Source organism: Silurus aristotelis, assembly GCF_946808225.1.
Source record: "Silurus aristotelis genome assembly, chromosome: 15".
Lineage (NCBI taxonomy): Eukaryota > Metazoa > Chordata > Actinopteri > Siluriformes > Siluridae > Silurus > Silurus aristotelis.
Genome location: NC_139588.1, coordinates 16,649,882 through 16,665,495, shown reverse-complemented (window position 1 = coordinate 16,665,495; position 15,614 = coordinate 16,649,882). Strand labels below are relative to the sequence as shown.

Here is a 15,614-nt window from a genome sequence, read left to right as displayed (position 1 = left end):
GCTGGCATAAAGAGGAAACCTGCTGCATCCTGGCTCCATTTGTTCCCCAGGTAAGCGATGCACATGTAGTAAGTAAATTGTTAGTGTCTGTTACAATCAAATATAAGTGAGATATTTACATTTCAAAGTTGTATTCTGTTTATCTATGTTTCTGACAAAAAAGTCTTGAATCTTGAATGAGATATTTATTCGTGACCCAAAATAAGTATATCATGACTCATGAAATTGAGTTTGCCAAAGGATTTTTCCCCCTTAAACGTAATTAGCCTTGACAATTAGATACAAATGTATTTCTATAAGAAATAAACACAGAAGGTTAGTAGGTACATTATATATTTAAATTAAAAATAATGTGAATCAGGAAATAATGTAGAAAAACATGTAATTGGAATTTCCTGCTTCCCATCATGTGCTAGTCACTGTGGGCTCAGCATTTTGTTCATATGACGCCTGATATTCTGTTTTGGTGAACAAACAGGAAATTTTCTGTCAGATGTTTCTGACATGACCTTCTTCCTGTTCCTGTTGCTGCTGTGATATCTCTTCTAGGATGATGTGGTAACGAGGTGACCTTCCACCTTCTGGAAGAAGATTAATGTTATGTTTTTGAATAATAAGTTGACAAAATGTTTTAAACCAAGCAAATGTAACATGAGAATATATATATATATGATCCTTCTGATATCACTTCCTGTATGAACTAGTTTCCTACTGTCAGATAATGGAGACAATAGTTGCAATAGTTCTTGGAGATAATCAGAAAGATGGTTTAATAGTGTTTTTACTTTTAAAATTGAAGTTATATCAAAGCAATTCCTAGGATTGTGATAGATTTAAACCATCACCCTCATAAAAGGTTCGGAAGACTTTATGATTTGTAGCAAATATTTGAAATATTTGTTACTTAGTTAACTTGCATTCATATGTGCTATTGGAACAATGTTTTTTTTTTACATACACACACACACACACACCAACCAGATGGCCACTAATCAGTCATAATTTTATGACCACCTGTCTAATAGTGTTGGTCCCCTTTTGCTGACAAAACAGTTCCAATCCATCGAGCATTAACATCATTAACTTCTTTAACTACAGGCGCTCGTCTGTTGGATCAAACCACATGGACCAGCCATCGCTCCCCACATGCATCAATGAGCCATGGCCTCCTATGACCCTGTTGCGGGTTCACCACTGTTCCTTCCTTGGAGCACTTTTAATAGATACTGACTACTGCAGACCAGTACCAGACCGGGATCATCACACAAAAACTTCAGTTTTGGAGATGCTCTGACCCAATCGTCTAGACATCACAATCTGTTTCTTGTCAAACTCATGCAAATTCTTAAGCTTGCCCATTTTTCCTCCTTCTAACACACTTTAAGAACAAGATGTTTATTTGCTACCCAATATACTCACTAACAGGTGCCATAATGAAGAGATAATCAGAATTTTCTAATGAAACACTTTATTACAACATAGACTTTATTACTATTTAATACAAAACTAAAATTGTTCATTTTGTCAAATGAAGAGGTATAAAATTAAAACTGTACATTCTGCAAATGTATAAATGTATTGAACTTCACATAAATGTATTGAACAATCCCAACAGTTTATGAGAATATGAAACATGCTATTTGAAATCCTTGGTTAAAAAAAAATGATTGTAAAGTATTGCAAGACAGAAGAAAAAAAATAAAATAAAAATACAATACATCACACAGTTGCCCAAACTTTGCTGCACATAAATTCCAATAAAGTTTGCAGTTGGCAGTTCATGATAAATATTAAAATATATATTTAACATATGCAGATAATTGAAGGTTCTCTGGTTGATCACTGAACAGCTTTTCCACGTGCGTTCTTATTGAAACATGAATAATAAATTTTGCAACAATGCTAAAGATGTATAAAGCAGCGTATATATATATATATATATATATATATATATATATATATATATATATATATATATATATATATATATATATATATATATATACACATGATTCAGTCTACAAGTAGAAAGCAAACCTTACAGCGGTGGTACAAATCTATTCTAGCTCGAAGATTTTCACTAGGAACTGAATGCCATACTCCCACAGAGAATTAACATAACAGAGATTGAAAAGAAAACCCATGTACATTTTAAAGCCATGTACTGCAAAAATAATCATTTAAGTAGTTAATGTTGAAGTAAAAAAATTTGTGAAAAATCTAAATTCACACACCTTCTGGTTTGTTTAGTTTGCACTAGGTGGCTAATATAGCAAATGCAAGAACACCTTTGTAAGAATAATAAATCTATAAGTACCCCTGTTGTTTTACTTGTTTGGTTTTTTCAAAAATACAATGCTTTTCTATTGATAAAGAACTTATAAATGTAAAATCAAACCCACCACATAAGCATGATGTGCAACCAGTGAAATTGTACTTGATCAAAAAATACTGTCATTCATGAAGAGAAATTCTAACAGTTCATAGCTCATGGGTCAATTACAACTCTGAGCACACAAGGAAAACAAAAAAGTATTCAACAAACTCGTTGCATAAAGTCAGTATAAAACTCAAAGGGATACCCCCCGTAACCAGAAAAGTTGATGAGTGATGCTGTAAACCATATTTTCTGTTATTATGCTTATCTTTGCTTCCTCGTCCTCCTACTAAGTGCTATATTCGCTTTCATAACGCAACATGACTGTAACCATATTGTATGAGGTATTTTATATAATTCAAGCTATATTTCATTTAAGCGGTTTTTGCATGTGCGAAATTAAATGGTTAAAAGATATTGAGAGAAAAAAAAAACAAAAAACAAAAAAAAACACCACAGAGGACAAATGGTTTAATAACTCAAGATCAATTTGGAACACATTTGAAAACAAACACAAACCCAAAATTGTAAATAAATTATTAACTCTAACATACATTAAAATTTAAAATAAACAAGGTTTTAAAAGTTAAGGAAATAGATATTAACAGAAGCTCCCAGGATTCACGGACACACGACTCGACACACGATTTTTACACTTAGAAGTTCAAGCCGACTGTTCTACCCATGATCTGGATGTCATCAAATGGCAGCAGTGCAAGTATCTGAAAGGCAAAATTAGTCATTGTTCAGACATAGAACTGACCATGCATCCGTTTTTTTTTATTGTGAAAAAGAAACAGAGATCCATGTCCATTCAGATGAACAAATCTGTATGCTATATTTTTTATCTGTACTAAAAATCACAAATTATTAACAGCATTAAACTATAACAATACAAACTAGAAAACATTAGTTAAAAACGGAAGCCTGAAAAATCTCTGGTACGCGGAATTTTTTGTTAGTTAAGAAACTTTGAAAGAAGCTCCTCTTTTTCATCTGGATTAATATTAGAGGTCTGATTTTATTCGCTAACCACCCAGATAAATTTGGCATCTCCATTACATGACACTCACCAGTCAATTATATAACATGGATTGCTTCAAGTAGGTGATTTTGCCATATAAATTACTTCATCTAAATTTGCTTTGCTAGGAAAATATACTTACGTAAGCTTTCCATACAATTAGCCTCGGTCCTTTTTTTTTACCGAATGGGGAGAAACCCAAAAAAATCATACAAGCCTTGTAAAACCACCATCATTTGCTTTCTACTGCATATTGGGTCCAATATTAATCGGATCTGAGAGCAATTAGTGATTTGGAGTTCAGTAGGGATTTGAAGGGGAAACTGAGAAATGAGCAGATATTATAATCAAATGACTAATTCTTATAAGTACAGCGCTTCAAGGAATTCAGGTGGTGCAACTGAGCTGTTCTGAAAAAGTGAACTCTCAGGATTTGGAGAAAGCTCTCAGTACAAAAAAAAAAAATCACAAGCATGCCAGTTAAAACAGGAGAACTGCCTTTTTTTTAGGGGCATGTCACAGTTAGAAGTCATGTGACTTAGTGGCATGAGGAACTGAAAATTATCCTTAGTACAAACGATACCAATACCATGGTAACTCACTGTGATCAGCAGACTGAACTCTTTGATTTTAGACCCATAACTGCCCAGTTTAATGCTTGGATTGTATTCTGCTATACTTATAAGGAGACTTTAAAAAAAGAAAAACAAATATAGGTATCATATGAAGATGAGCCTATAAATGCTGGACTTCAAAGCCGTTTCCCATCTTTAAACCAATAATTACTTACATCGTCGTTGCCATCGGCGAGGTCCAATGCAGTCTCGTCCTCTATGTTGCGAATCATTTTGTCGGCACCTGCCTGGCACAGTTGGCTGGTGATGGTGGCGTCCTGGCGCCCGACTGCAAGATGGAGTGCTGTGCATCCATTCAGCATAGCAGCGTCTACGTTGGCGCCTCTGTTTAGCAGCAGAGTCACCGAATCCACGTCGTGCATCTCCACGGCCATGTGCAATGCTGTTTTCCCACTCGTTCCCTCCTGATGGCAGACATGTGGTAGAGTCAGCAAAAGTAAAAAAAGGAGGTTCCGAGGGTGAGATGTGTTAATATTAGACTTAACAATATGCAAGATCTAAAGAAGACACTATGTTGAATACAATAACTTCATGTGGTTTGGTATATAACACCATCCTGTTTGAAGCAAGGCAAGTTGCATGCACATAATTCCATGTCAGGCCTCCAGGAATGAATTACAAACACGTACTACAGCTGAGGAAAACCCTATCTTTTTAATTGACACTTCAAGGAATAAACGTGTGTTATTTTAAAGACAAAAGCATTCTCATTTCTCACCTGAAGGTTCAGATCCACACCTTTCTTCATCAGCAGTTTCATTATTCTATGATTTCTGTGCAGTGTGGCAACATGTAGGCAAGTCAGACCTGTTAAAAAAAAAAAAAAAAACAATGCAATGATTTAATGGACACGATCAGGTACACTATTGTGCTAAATGAAAAATTTCTATTTAACATGGTGATAGTGTGGTTGTATGAAAAGGATCAGCACCACGGAGGTTTGAACACATTGAATACATATTGAACACAAGCGTCTAATTAGTCTGATACCACAGTAAATCTTCAATGACTATTTTTTTTTTTTTTATGTATGAATGACAGCAGTTTTAGCCATTTAGCATCATGTGTAATCGGTTCTCAAATATATGCCAGATGAGTTAGACCATGATTTAATTTACATTATAACAGCAGTATGTCCACAGTCTTTTTTTTCCCTCTTTTGACATTTGTGAAACAAACAACTTGTCACGTTACAGAGAAACTGGAAAACCCAAACGCCTTTCTCCTGAAGACTTCCTTGTGGCAGAAAATTTGCTAACTGTTTTAAAAGCACTGACACTTTATACTGATTACATACAAAAATACCAGAATCATCACCAATGATTATACATCTTTGTTCAATAATAATGCATTTCAAACCACAGGTTATTATTAGGAGATTATGTGGCACACCTGCATGCTGTTACTATAGAAACACTTATTTTAAAATAAACATTAGGACTTTCTCCCAGAACTATGATCAGAAGCTGCTGGTATAGAAAACGACAGTGCTATGATACGACACATAGTTTATAATATTTGTCCTAATAACCTTTAACTTGAAAACAAATGAAAACGACAGTGTCAAAGTGAATGTTAACTCAAAAACCTTTGCTCAGACTTCCCTGTTCTTTTACTGCTGTGTTTCTGTTCACTAAAAACCAACACCAATGAAAGAAAAAAAAGATTACACTCCCTCAGTACAATGCCAGGACTTAATGACCTTGTTTTCATGCAGATTGCCCAGATACAATGAAAACGTGAATGCGAACAGGAAGTTTGCTTTTAAAAACTCTACATTCGGATATCATATCACACCTTTTCGCTGCTTAAATGGAAGTTAATGAATCAGCCCGGTTGACCTATTGCCAGTTTAGCACCAGGCGCACATACCCACATGGACAGTAATGGAAATAGACCTCTATTGAGGATGGATCATTAATGAGCAGATGTTAGTAAATCACTGGACAATTCATTGGATTTTTTTTTTAACAAACCCAGAAATTATCATTATCCATTAAACTGTGTTTAGACACTGAAAATGAAAGGGCAGAGGATGATTAACGTGCTTGGTGAAATATTTAATCTAGTCTTTAAGTGGAAGTGGGCTGACAAATCATGAAGCGTGATTTTTATCACGAGCGAGGGGGTTTTAGGCATTTCGTTCAGTGTCATATCTAAAATTGATAAAACCACTGAGACCAATTCTGCAACAAAACCAACATGATAAAATCCAGTGTTCAATAAACAATTTAAATGTATTGGTAGTAATACCATAAGCTACAAGCAATTCGTCTGCAATAATAAAACAGCCGAAAGTAACCTCTGTTTGCCAAGAAATGCATCAAGAAAAAAATAAGGGGTTAGGGGATAGACAGAAGAAAAATCAGCAATAATCAATGCATTCTTATATTATTAAGTAATTTAATATAAAAGATGGTTTGGAAGTAGAAAAATTCCCCAAACACGAGTAGCACATTTACAGAATGCCGTTCTTAAGCTTTATTTCATACAAGTTAACTTTAATGCCTTTTTCAGCTTATTATGGCAAAATATGAATTGGCTACTGACAGCTCACAGGTGGGTCATCAGCCTGTTTCGGTGACGCGTTCAATACATTTTCAATGAGGGCAGTGATGCTGCGCCTCCTTCCCGTCAAAAACCACCCATTATTTAAACCAGAAGTGTCACCGCCAACAACAAACACTTCGCTATTCCTGAGAACGAGTGTGGTCAACTCCCTTGCCACAGGATCCTTATGGTTAGTCTTGTCTTTGTTGTGACACTTTATATTACACAGAAGAGCTGTTACACAAGTCACTAGGCCACAACTTTTTTTTTTTTCCCGTAGACAAGACGGGGTACAAATGTATCTTGAGCATTCCATATACACTGACCAGGCATAATATTATGAAATTATAACATCATGAGCGGTGATTGAATAACACTGATTATCTCATGGCACCTGTCAGTGGGTGAGATATTATTAGGCAGCAAGTGAACATTTTGTGCTCAAAGTTGGTGTGTTTGAGAAAAAAAGGGCAAGTGTAAGAATTTGAGGGAGTTTGACAAGGACCATATTGGGATGTCTAGATGACTGGGTCAGAGCATCTCCAAAACTGTTCATAGTCTGCAGTGGTCAGTATCTCTCAAAAGTGCTCCAAGGAAGAACTGACAACAGGGTCATTGGCAACCAAGGCTCACTGATGCATGTGGGGGGGGCGAAGGCTGGGCCGTGTGGTCCGATCCAACAGACGAGCTGCTAAATAGTTTAATGCGGTTAATGCTCAACAGGTCAGACCTGTTTTGGCAGCAAAAGGGAGACCAACACAATATTAGGTAGGTGGTCATAATGTTATGCCTGATCAGTGTATATATTTTTAAGCGTAGTATGCTGTAGTATTACCTCTCCAGTTCTGTGTTGCAAACACCAGGCTGAGCTTGGAGGATGAAGCCTGACGGATGATCTCGTTAGCACACTCAAACCTGCCGTGCTCGCATGCCACATGGAGCGGTGTGTTTCCATCCTGGTCCTGGAGCTCTACACATGCACCAGTTTCCACCAAAGCCTTTACCACGAACTCCTGGTTCAGGTACACGGCCAGGTGCAGGGCCGTCTAAGTGAGAAGATCAGACAGGAAAATATTTTACTTAACCTGTGCATCAAAATGTTTTTTTTTTTTTGTGCAATGTGTATAGCGATCAAGATAATATTATAGCTTAATCATTCTATATATACAAAACACAATAAATATGGTACTGACATGCCAATAAATTAGTTCAATAATAAACTTTTCTTAAAATGTACTACTCACATTAACAAGACTTATTTGCAGGTAAATTTGGTAAATTAGCATTTGCCTAACTGCAAATAATTAATGTGTTTGATCAACTCGATTGTGTAAATTCACAATGTTGCCCAACAGCGTTGGTTTCCCCTAAAGGTTCTCATGAAGGATGTGGTTCTTCAAGATCCAAAATATAGGAAGTGCCGCCAAATTAGCGTTGACATTTGCAATGCTGACAAAACCATAATCAATTCCTAAATACAAGGTATGCATACATTTATATTCAGTCATATACAAGTCTAACCCGCTAACTCCAAAGTTCTAGAGTGAATGCATCTTTACTCAACCAGTCGGCAAGGCATGTTTATTCCCATCCAAATGTTAAATCATTACCTCTTCTAAAACATGAAAGTATTTATGGTTATGTGTTTTGAATTATATGCCTTGTATTTTTGGTATAAAAATGAAACTAGGCAACAAGAGGCCTAATACTACACAAAATAATATTCTACAAAATTTAATTATTTAGCCATGAGCTGATTATTGTGCTACTAATATATATATATATATATATATATATATATATATATATATATATATATATATATATATATATATATATATATAAATAAAATAAAAATAAAAATAAATAAATAAATAAAACTATATACCTATCTATATCTTTATCTATATATAGCTATATCTATATATATCTACACACACACACACTAGTCAATAAACAAATCATCAAGTGTTATCACATCCATATATCTTTAGAACATGAGTACACTTATTCTTATAGTCATGTTATTAACCCATGTGTGGCAATGAGTCTTGTATTGAAGGGGATATTTTTGGGAGTGAAACACACATCTGTTTTTCACTGTTTTTTACCATTTGCATCATATAATAACTCACCCAGGTTTTGGCAGCTAAAGTGCATAATGAACCAAACCAATCAGACCTCAGAAGAAAGAGAGCAGAACTACATATCTTACTCAGTGTAAGAGTGCTGAGGTGTTACTGACTAATCCGACCAAAGCCCAGACGCGATTACGTGGATTTCGGTAAGCTTGCTGCACTACTACATTTCCATTAGTCAAATGTTTAAGTGCTGACTGCAACAGATTTGCTTTACACTTAATTCGCTTGTGTCAGACCAGAGTTACTAAATAAATCCATTATTAATAACCAGTTTCAGAGAGTGCATGCGAGCACAATTCAACCAAATATTAAAAGCACACCGTGTTCTTCTTGCCCAGAATACAACAAACCAGTCTCAACATGTGATGCATGGGGCACTGTAGATATGAGATGAATACAGCTAACTAGCCGGGTTAATTTACCTGCATGCCTTAATCTTTATGCTCCAAAAGACATTGCTTGGCACACCAACATCATTTTCATGAAATGTCAGTATTTTTGTCCCCCGGGGACAATGTAGAGATTTCTGGATGCAGTCAGACACTCATGATTTTCCTTTATCTATTTTTTTAATACATACACCAATATGTGGCAAAATACTCACCTTTCCCGTGTATTCTTTTTAAAATTTTTTTAATTTTTTTACCACCAGCTTGTGTAAATGGTTGCATAATACTGTGATTCAAGAAAACATTCCAAACCACAATATTCTTATTAGCTGGTAGTCATTGTACTGTACTACGCTCTCTTCAGTGATAGTAATGACTCCCCCCCCCCCCCCCCCCCACACACACACACACGTCCCTATTATTACTTCAGAAAAGAGGATTTTAATTGATGATCTTAATGTCATGTCATTTTATATCCTCTTTTGCAAGTTTGGCCTGACAGGAAAATTTTCCCTGATGAGGGAAAATTAATTTTGAAGATATCGCTGCAATGGAAAATATGATCAAAGTAGTATTTTTGAATAAAATATGGAAATGTGTGAAACCCCTGAGTCTGGTGACATATTTCTAGCCTGAGATGGAGTTTCCCCTTACAGCAGAACTGACATAGCCATTGAAATCCTGAAAAGCACTACAAAATGCAAAAGACCAACATTCCAAATCCTCTTTAAGAGCAGGTGGATGCAGGAACTGTTACCTGATATAGATTATTCTGGATGTCCAGGATCTCTACTGGGAACAGGTTTATCAGCTGGTGCGTGAATTCTTTTAACTCATGGATAATACTCAAATGGAGTAACCTGGAGAGAAACAATAAAAAGAAATCAATGCAAAAGATTAAACAATTTTTCTTTCAAATAGAAAAAGAAAAAAAAAGGGGGTGAGGGGGGGGGGGGTGTTGTTAAAAAAAAGACCACATGCCAACAATGGAAAGTGTTTCACAATGTGTGACGCAAAACAATACGGAGTAAATAAATAATACTAAGAAATCCTTCACACCCATGCGAGAGACTCGGGAGTTGCGCAACACTGGAACTTTTCTACACACCACAGTCAAATCAGGGCACTCTGATCAGCGCGGGTTGTATCCGGTTCGTGGAAAACCAGACTTTAAATTTAGAACAGGTTTTAAAAAGAAGTTGAATTAGTGCCATGAGTTCAGGTGAAAAGTAGCTGACCCTTTTCAGAATGCATAGGAGGAAACCGAATCATAAACGGGGTTAAAGGGCAAAGGAAACTGTATAAAACCACAAAGATATGACTCTTTAACAGAAGCCTTTTGAGCTGTCTTTTTACTCAAGAGATGGCTTGTATCAACCAAGGATGAACTTAAAACATTTTTCCTGTACATACTTATATATGCATTTATGTATGTATGCATGCATCTTTGTATTAATGCATGTAGGCTAATGTGCCTGTGTGTGTGTGTGTGTGTGTGTGTGTGTGTGTGTGTGTGTGTGTGTGTGTGTGTGTGTGTGTGTGTGTGTGTGTGTGTGTGTGTGTGTGTGTGTGTGTGATGTCTAAAAACTCTTGTAATCGAAATGCAATGGAAGCATGTTTTCCTGTCCCTGTGAATGAGACAGGAATAATTCACCCTGAATAAAATGCTAGTTCATTACATGGCATCACGTTTGTATTCAACATCATCCGTCCACCTACTGGCATATTTTTGAGAGGCGTGAGAAAAGCCTAAAGCATGTTCTAATTTACATAAGGTTTTTTTTGACCTGAGACCTTGAAGCATAAATCTTATATAGACTTCCTGTTTCAATTAGGTAAAAATATGAAGTGGCAAAGAGGTTTAAAAAAAATTAAAAATCCCATACCCATGTCAAGTCGTTCTTCCGTGAAGGCGTTTTCGTTAATCTAACCACGAATATAAATGCCTGGAGATTGCTAGATGATTTTAGAATCTATCGTCAAAAGCTCTTCTTGTGTAAGAAACAATGAAAATACCCTAATCCTCACAAATAATTGTGAGGGAGAACTGGTGTTAGTGTGGGTACAAGGCATCATGGTCTCCTACTTAATTATGATCCAAATGCATAAAAAATTCTCAATGACCATTCCATTCATTGAAGATCAGGAGACCTAAAACCCATTGAAAACCTGTGGGGTGATATGTAGTAGTATTGCAGGTGGAATTTTTTTTTGCAGCTGTAGGCTGTTGCAAAAAGTACCAAAAAGCAGGGCTGCTAATATAGTATACGTGATCTTGTTTAAATAAAAATATATGTTCATGATAATGCTTTTTTTTCTTCTTCTCAGAATAGATGTGCTTTAGGTCTCATATTTCCAATGTAAGACTATGCTAAAAAAAAATTCATAACCTTTATTAGCCATCCTTACAAATGGAAAATAGCACATGCTTAAGAGTGACAATTCTAATAAAGGAATGATCTGATCATACTTTATATAAACAATTTCAGTATGTCTAATGATCAAATATAGCATTAGGCAATTACTGTACTAAATATTCAAAAGAAAAGACTAATGGCACACCGCTTTTATCTTGATCACATGACCATCACTATATTTGTCAGTCCAAAACACTTTGACGTAGTTAACCTATATCTGATATTACTGCTAATAAGGCCACTTGTTGCTGTACCTTACCACAGCGCCATTATCAAAAAGGAAGTGTTGCTCTAAAAACCCCCAAGCATAACTCATACACCAGTTTTCCAGCCAAAAAAACTTGCATGAATGAAAAAACGTTTCACTTTCAAAAGATAAATACGGGGAAGCGCCAATGGAATTTTTCTAAAGTATTTTGCCAGCTGCTCTAAAGTGAAAGTCCTTTCCAGAAGTGAGAATTCGCTCCTTCTGGATGTAGTATGTGGGGATTTCATGAAGTCTCACAGCATTGATAAAGTTGTTGGGACTTAAAGCTGATTTTACTTTCTTTCTTGAGAACCAAAGAAATAAGATAACACTGTTCTGATTGCAGTTAGATCTTTTAATACATAAAAGCCTCACTGACCCATCATAACACCAGACAGGCAGCAATCAGAAGTTTCCAAGTATCAAACTTTCAAAGAACTCACAGGCGAGGTCAGCAAGCATGCCTTTTTCTTTTGCTTTAAAATCCTAAGAATGTTGACTCATGAGTTCATCATTTCACACTTCGGTTAAAACAATGAAGAGTCCCAGGCCTTATATACAGACATTACAATACACCTGTTTTATAGCACCGATTCACTTTCATTTCATTTAAAATTCATTTCTCTCACTTTAGCAGTAACAGCACACTTCCAAATATCTGACAGATTGCACCCCTTTTTGGTTTTTAGACTCATAACGTTAAAAGGTTTTCTGTTAAAACTTAGCAATGCGTTTCTTGCACCATTGCACCCAGTCTTTTTTTTGCTGTTGTTGCACTGACAAAATGTTCCCATAATATGCACAAATGTAATGTGCATGTGTGTTGATATTCTAGTCTGCCTAGCCCTTGAAACAAAAGCTCTTTCTGTAGCACAGGGTATCAGAATGTGTTTCCAGCAGAGCACTGGGGAAATTCCGCTGCCAATGTGTACTTCTGCTTTCTTGCGCAGATGCACCACATATAAGCGAGACAGAGTTTCTAGACGTGCGTTTGTGTGACTCCCTGCAACGTTAGATCAAACTAGAACGTAAAATCACATGAGTATTAATCACTACAGACATTTCAAAACTACTAGACCATGAAACTACACAGATGGACAATAGCGTAGTTGTCGGGGGGGCATATCTATTAATCCGAAACCCCGAATCTTAAAAGCGTTATCTTGATATCAGTTGGCATGTGCAAATTTTTGTTTGTGTTTTCATCAGAATTTATTTAAAAAAAAATTCACTGTCATACATACAACTTATTATACAGAAGTTCCAATCTTGTTAACCACAAGCTAGTGGGTTAACGTAAGCGGTTACAATATACTCATTGCCATTTATAATGATATAGGAAGCAAGAATCAAAAAAAAAAAAAAAAAAATCCCACACATAATCCACTTCTCTCACTCTGCTGTCAGTCAGGGCATGCCAAGCCATGATTGCCTATGTGAGATCATAGAGACTGATACAGCCCTTTTTAAAAAGCAACCCTTCCCCAGACCAACTTGTGTCCGCTTCTTTTAGTGAAGAAGACAATTGCAACCATGGACTATTATCAATTAAGATAATTGCAGTCTACAAACACGAGTCAACCCAGATGTGTGTAATCTTCACAGACCAGGTGTGGCTGCAGCTTCTGTCTATGCATTATACTTGTATGTCAATACCTGTCCTCTAGTCCATGCATGTTCTCTGTGGATAAAGCATGTAAGAATAGTCTGTTAAGATCTTTGTCTATGATTGCAACTGAAACCTGCAGCTGTGGTGGCCCTTTGTGTTTACACAGGTAAGGAACCAAAAAAGTGTTCAGGTTTTTTTAGTTTTTATAAGAAAAAGTTTATCATGGCTGCAGGTATTTCAAATTCAACCAAGCAAGACTAAGTTACCAAACAGGTCAAATCAGATTTTACATCAATGAAAGCCAGGGGCCACACAGGCGGTTTCAGAATCAGTGGTTTAGAGGGTATAGTGTTCCTGAATCATGGTCCTCAACAAACCCCAAGCACGACCATTTACATACTGGTGTTTTCCTTTCTCTAAGTTCAGTTCAATCAAATGAGCTTGTGAGCATGGAAAATACCTAAATGACTTCAGCACACCTGACCTGCATGAATATTTGTATTTATTGTCTGGTTGTATATTGCAGACAAAAAGCACTGGAAGTTTCTGACTGCATGTTTTAGATGTAAACTCAAAGTCTGTGAGATTGCTGACATTGTCACACTCTAATGATGAACCTATATGAATAACTCAGAATGTTTGATGAACATTATTGTGTCCATCCAGGCTTTTGTAGACGTGTATGAGGATCAGGTGATTGTGGTGGTGGTGGTGGTGGTGGTGCAGGAGCACTTTCTTTATAGATATCTGAGTATAACGAATATCTATTTAATAAACAGTAAAGTCAGAGCTATTTTAGACCAAGAGGTACATTTTCATGAAAATAACATACGTGTCTCCATCTTCTGTGATGGTTGTCAGCAGGTTTCCTTCCTCTTCGGTGTAGTCCTCGGTGTACTCGCCCTGCTGCGGCTCGGATCGAGTCCCAGAGACACTGCATTTCACCATAAGATCGCTTAGGCTTTCCGAGGTCAGGGATGAAGAGCCGTAGGACGAGTCCAAGCGTTCCTCCGTGCTCAGTTTGTCCTGATCGTCTCTCCCGCTGCTGTTCGGTTCCGGTACCGAAATCGCGGTACCGCACCGATCGTCTCTGGTTAACGACCTAAAAGAGTCGATACCGGAGTCGGCTCTGTTGTCCTCCAGCAAGTCAAGCTTGCTCTTTTCCTCCCGGTCGCCTCCGCTTCTCTCCATGATACTTTTCAATCTTCGGCTCGGTACAAAATCGCAGTATGCAGAGTGAACGATCAGGACAGGAGTCACACTGGAGTGCGATCACCGGGCCGAGGCGAAAACAAAACAGTTCGCGTTAGCTGTTTGTTGTTGTTTTTCATTCCACCTCGAGTTTTCACTTTCTCTAAAATCGAAGTTGTAAACACATGGAGGAGCGCACAGCCCGTTCATAACCGATCCACATCCAGAAAAGAAAAACAGTAACCAGCTGCTCGCAAAACAGCCCGAGTTTTGAATGTTACTACTAACCCGGAAGTGTGCACACGGAGGCGGGGCTTAATCTCGAGCCTACCAGGAAGTCGAAGGAATTTTTTTAACACGTGATCGTGTTAGTGGTCTTGTGTTTTATGCCTCCGCGCGCGAATAAAAGATAACTCGACATAAATCCAAGGCTATGAGGATCCACATGTTTCTCATTATTCTAAAACTGTGCTCGTGTTTTAGATAAAAGGTTCATTATAACTAATCAGCATCTATAACTGAAGTGGATCTAGAATGAGACCTCTAGATGTTAGGGATTATATGAACGAGGAGGGTTTATTCAGATTAAATATATAAATAGGATACATCAAGGATTATTGGGTGTATGTGCACAGTCTTCGAATTCCTTGCTCTCTGTGTGTGTGTGTGTGTGTGTGTGTGTGTGTGTGTGTGTGTGTGTGTGTGTGTGTGTGTGTGTGTGTGTGTGTGTGGCGGGGATTTCCCAATTGGGAGGAGCAATGGGCGTGTTACAGCCTATTACTGATTTTTCTAATCCTTACAATAACCATGGTAACCAAATAAATTATAAAAAATCACACTTGCATTTACTGCGAACTGATATTAATAACTCTTATTTTTTTTACTGTTTATTTTGTTTAAAAAAAATAATACGATAAGATAGACTCTAATGCGAGTATTATTGTTATTATTATTATTATTATTATTATTATTATTATTATTATTTAATTTTTATTATGATTTATTATGATTTAATCACTGCGTCTTTTTTCAAA

The 15,614-nt window shown here is 36.7% G+C and overlaps 1 protein-coding gene across 1 annotated transcript; it reads right to left on the bottom strand.

The window, feature by feature from the left end:
• Positions 1–2,430: 2,430 nt before the first annotated feature.
• nfkbie (nuclear factor of kappa light polypeptide gene enhancer in B-cells inhibitor, epsilon) lies at positions 2,431–14,892 on the bottom strand. The gene is made up of 6 exons (XM_083562343.1): positions 14,222–14,892; positions 9,874–9,976; positions 7,422–7,632; positions 4,755–4,843; positions 4,192–4,440; positions 2,431–3,099 (listed from the first exon to the last, which is right to left on the bottom strand). Exons 1-6 carry the CDS (start codon positions 14,578–14,580, stop codon positions 3,034–3,036), a joined length of 1,077 nt encoding a protein of 358 aa, XP_083418469.1. The 5' UTR covers positions 14,581–14,892; the 3' UTR covers positions 2,431–3,033.
• Positions 14,893–15,614: the final 722 nt, after the last annotated feature.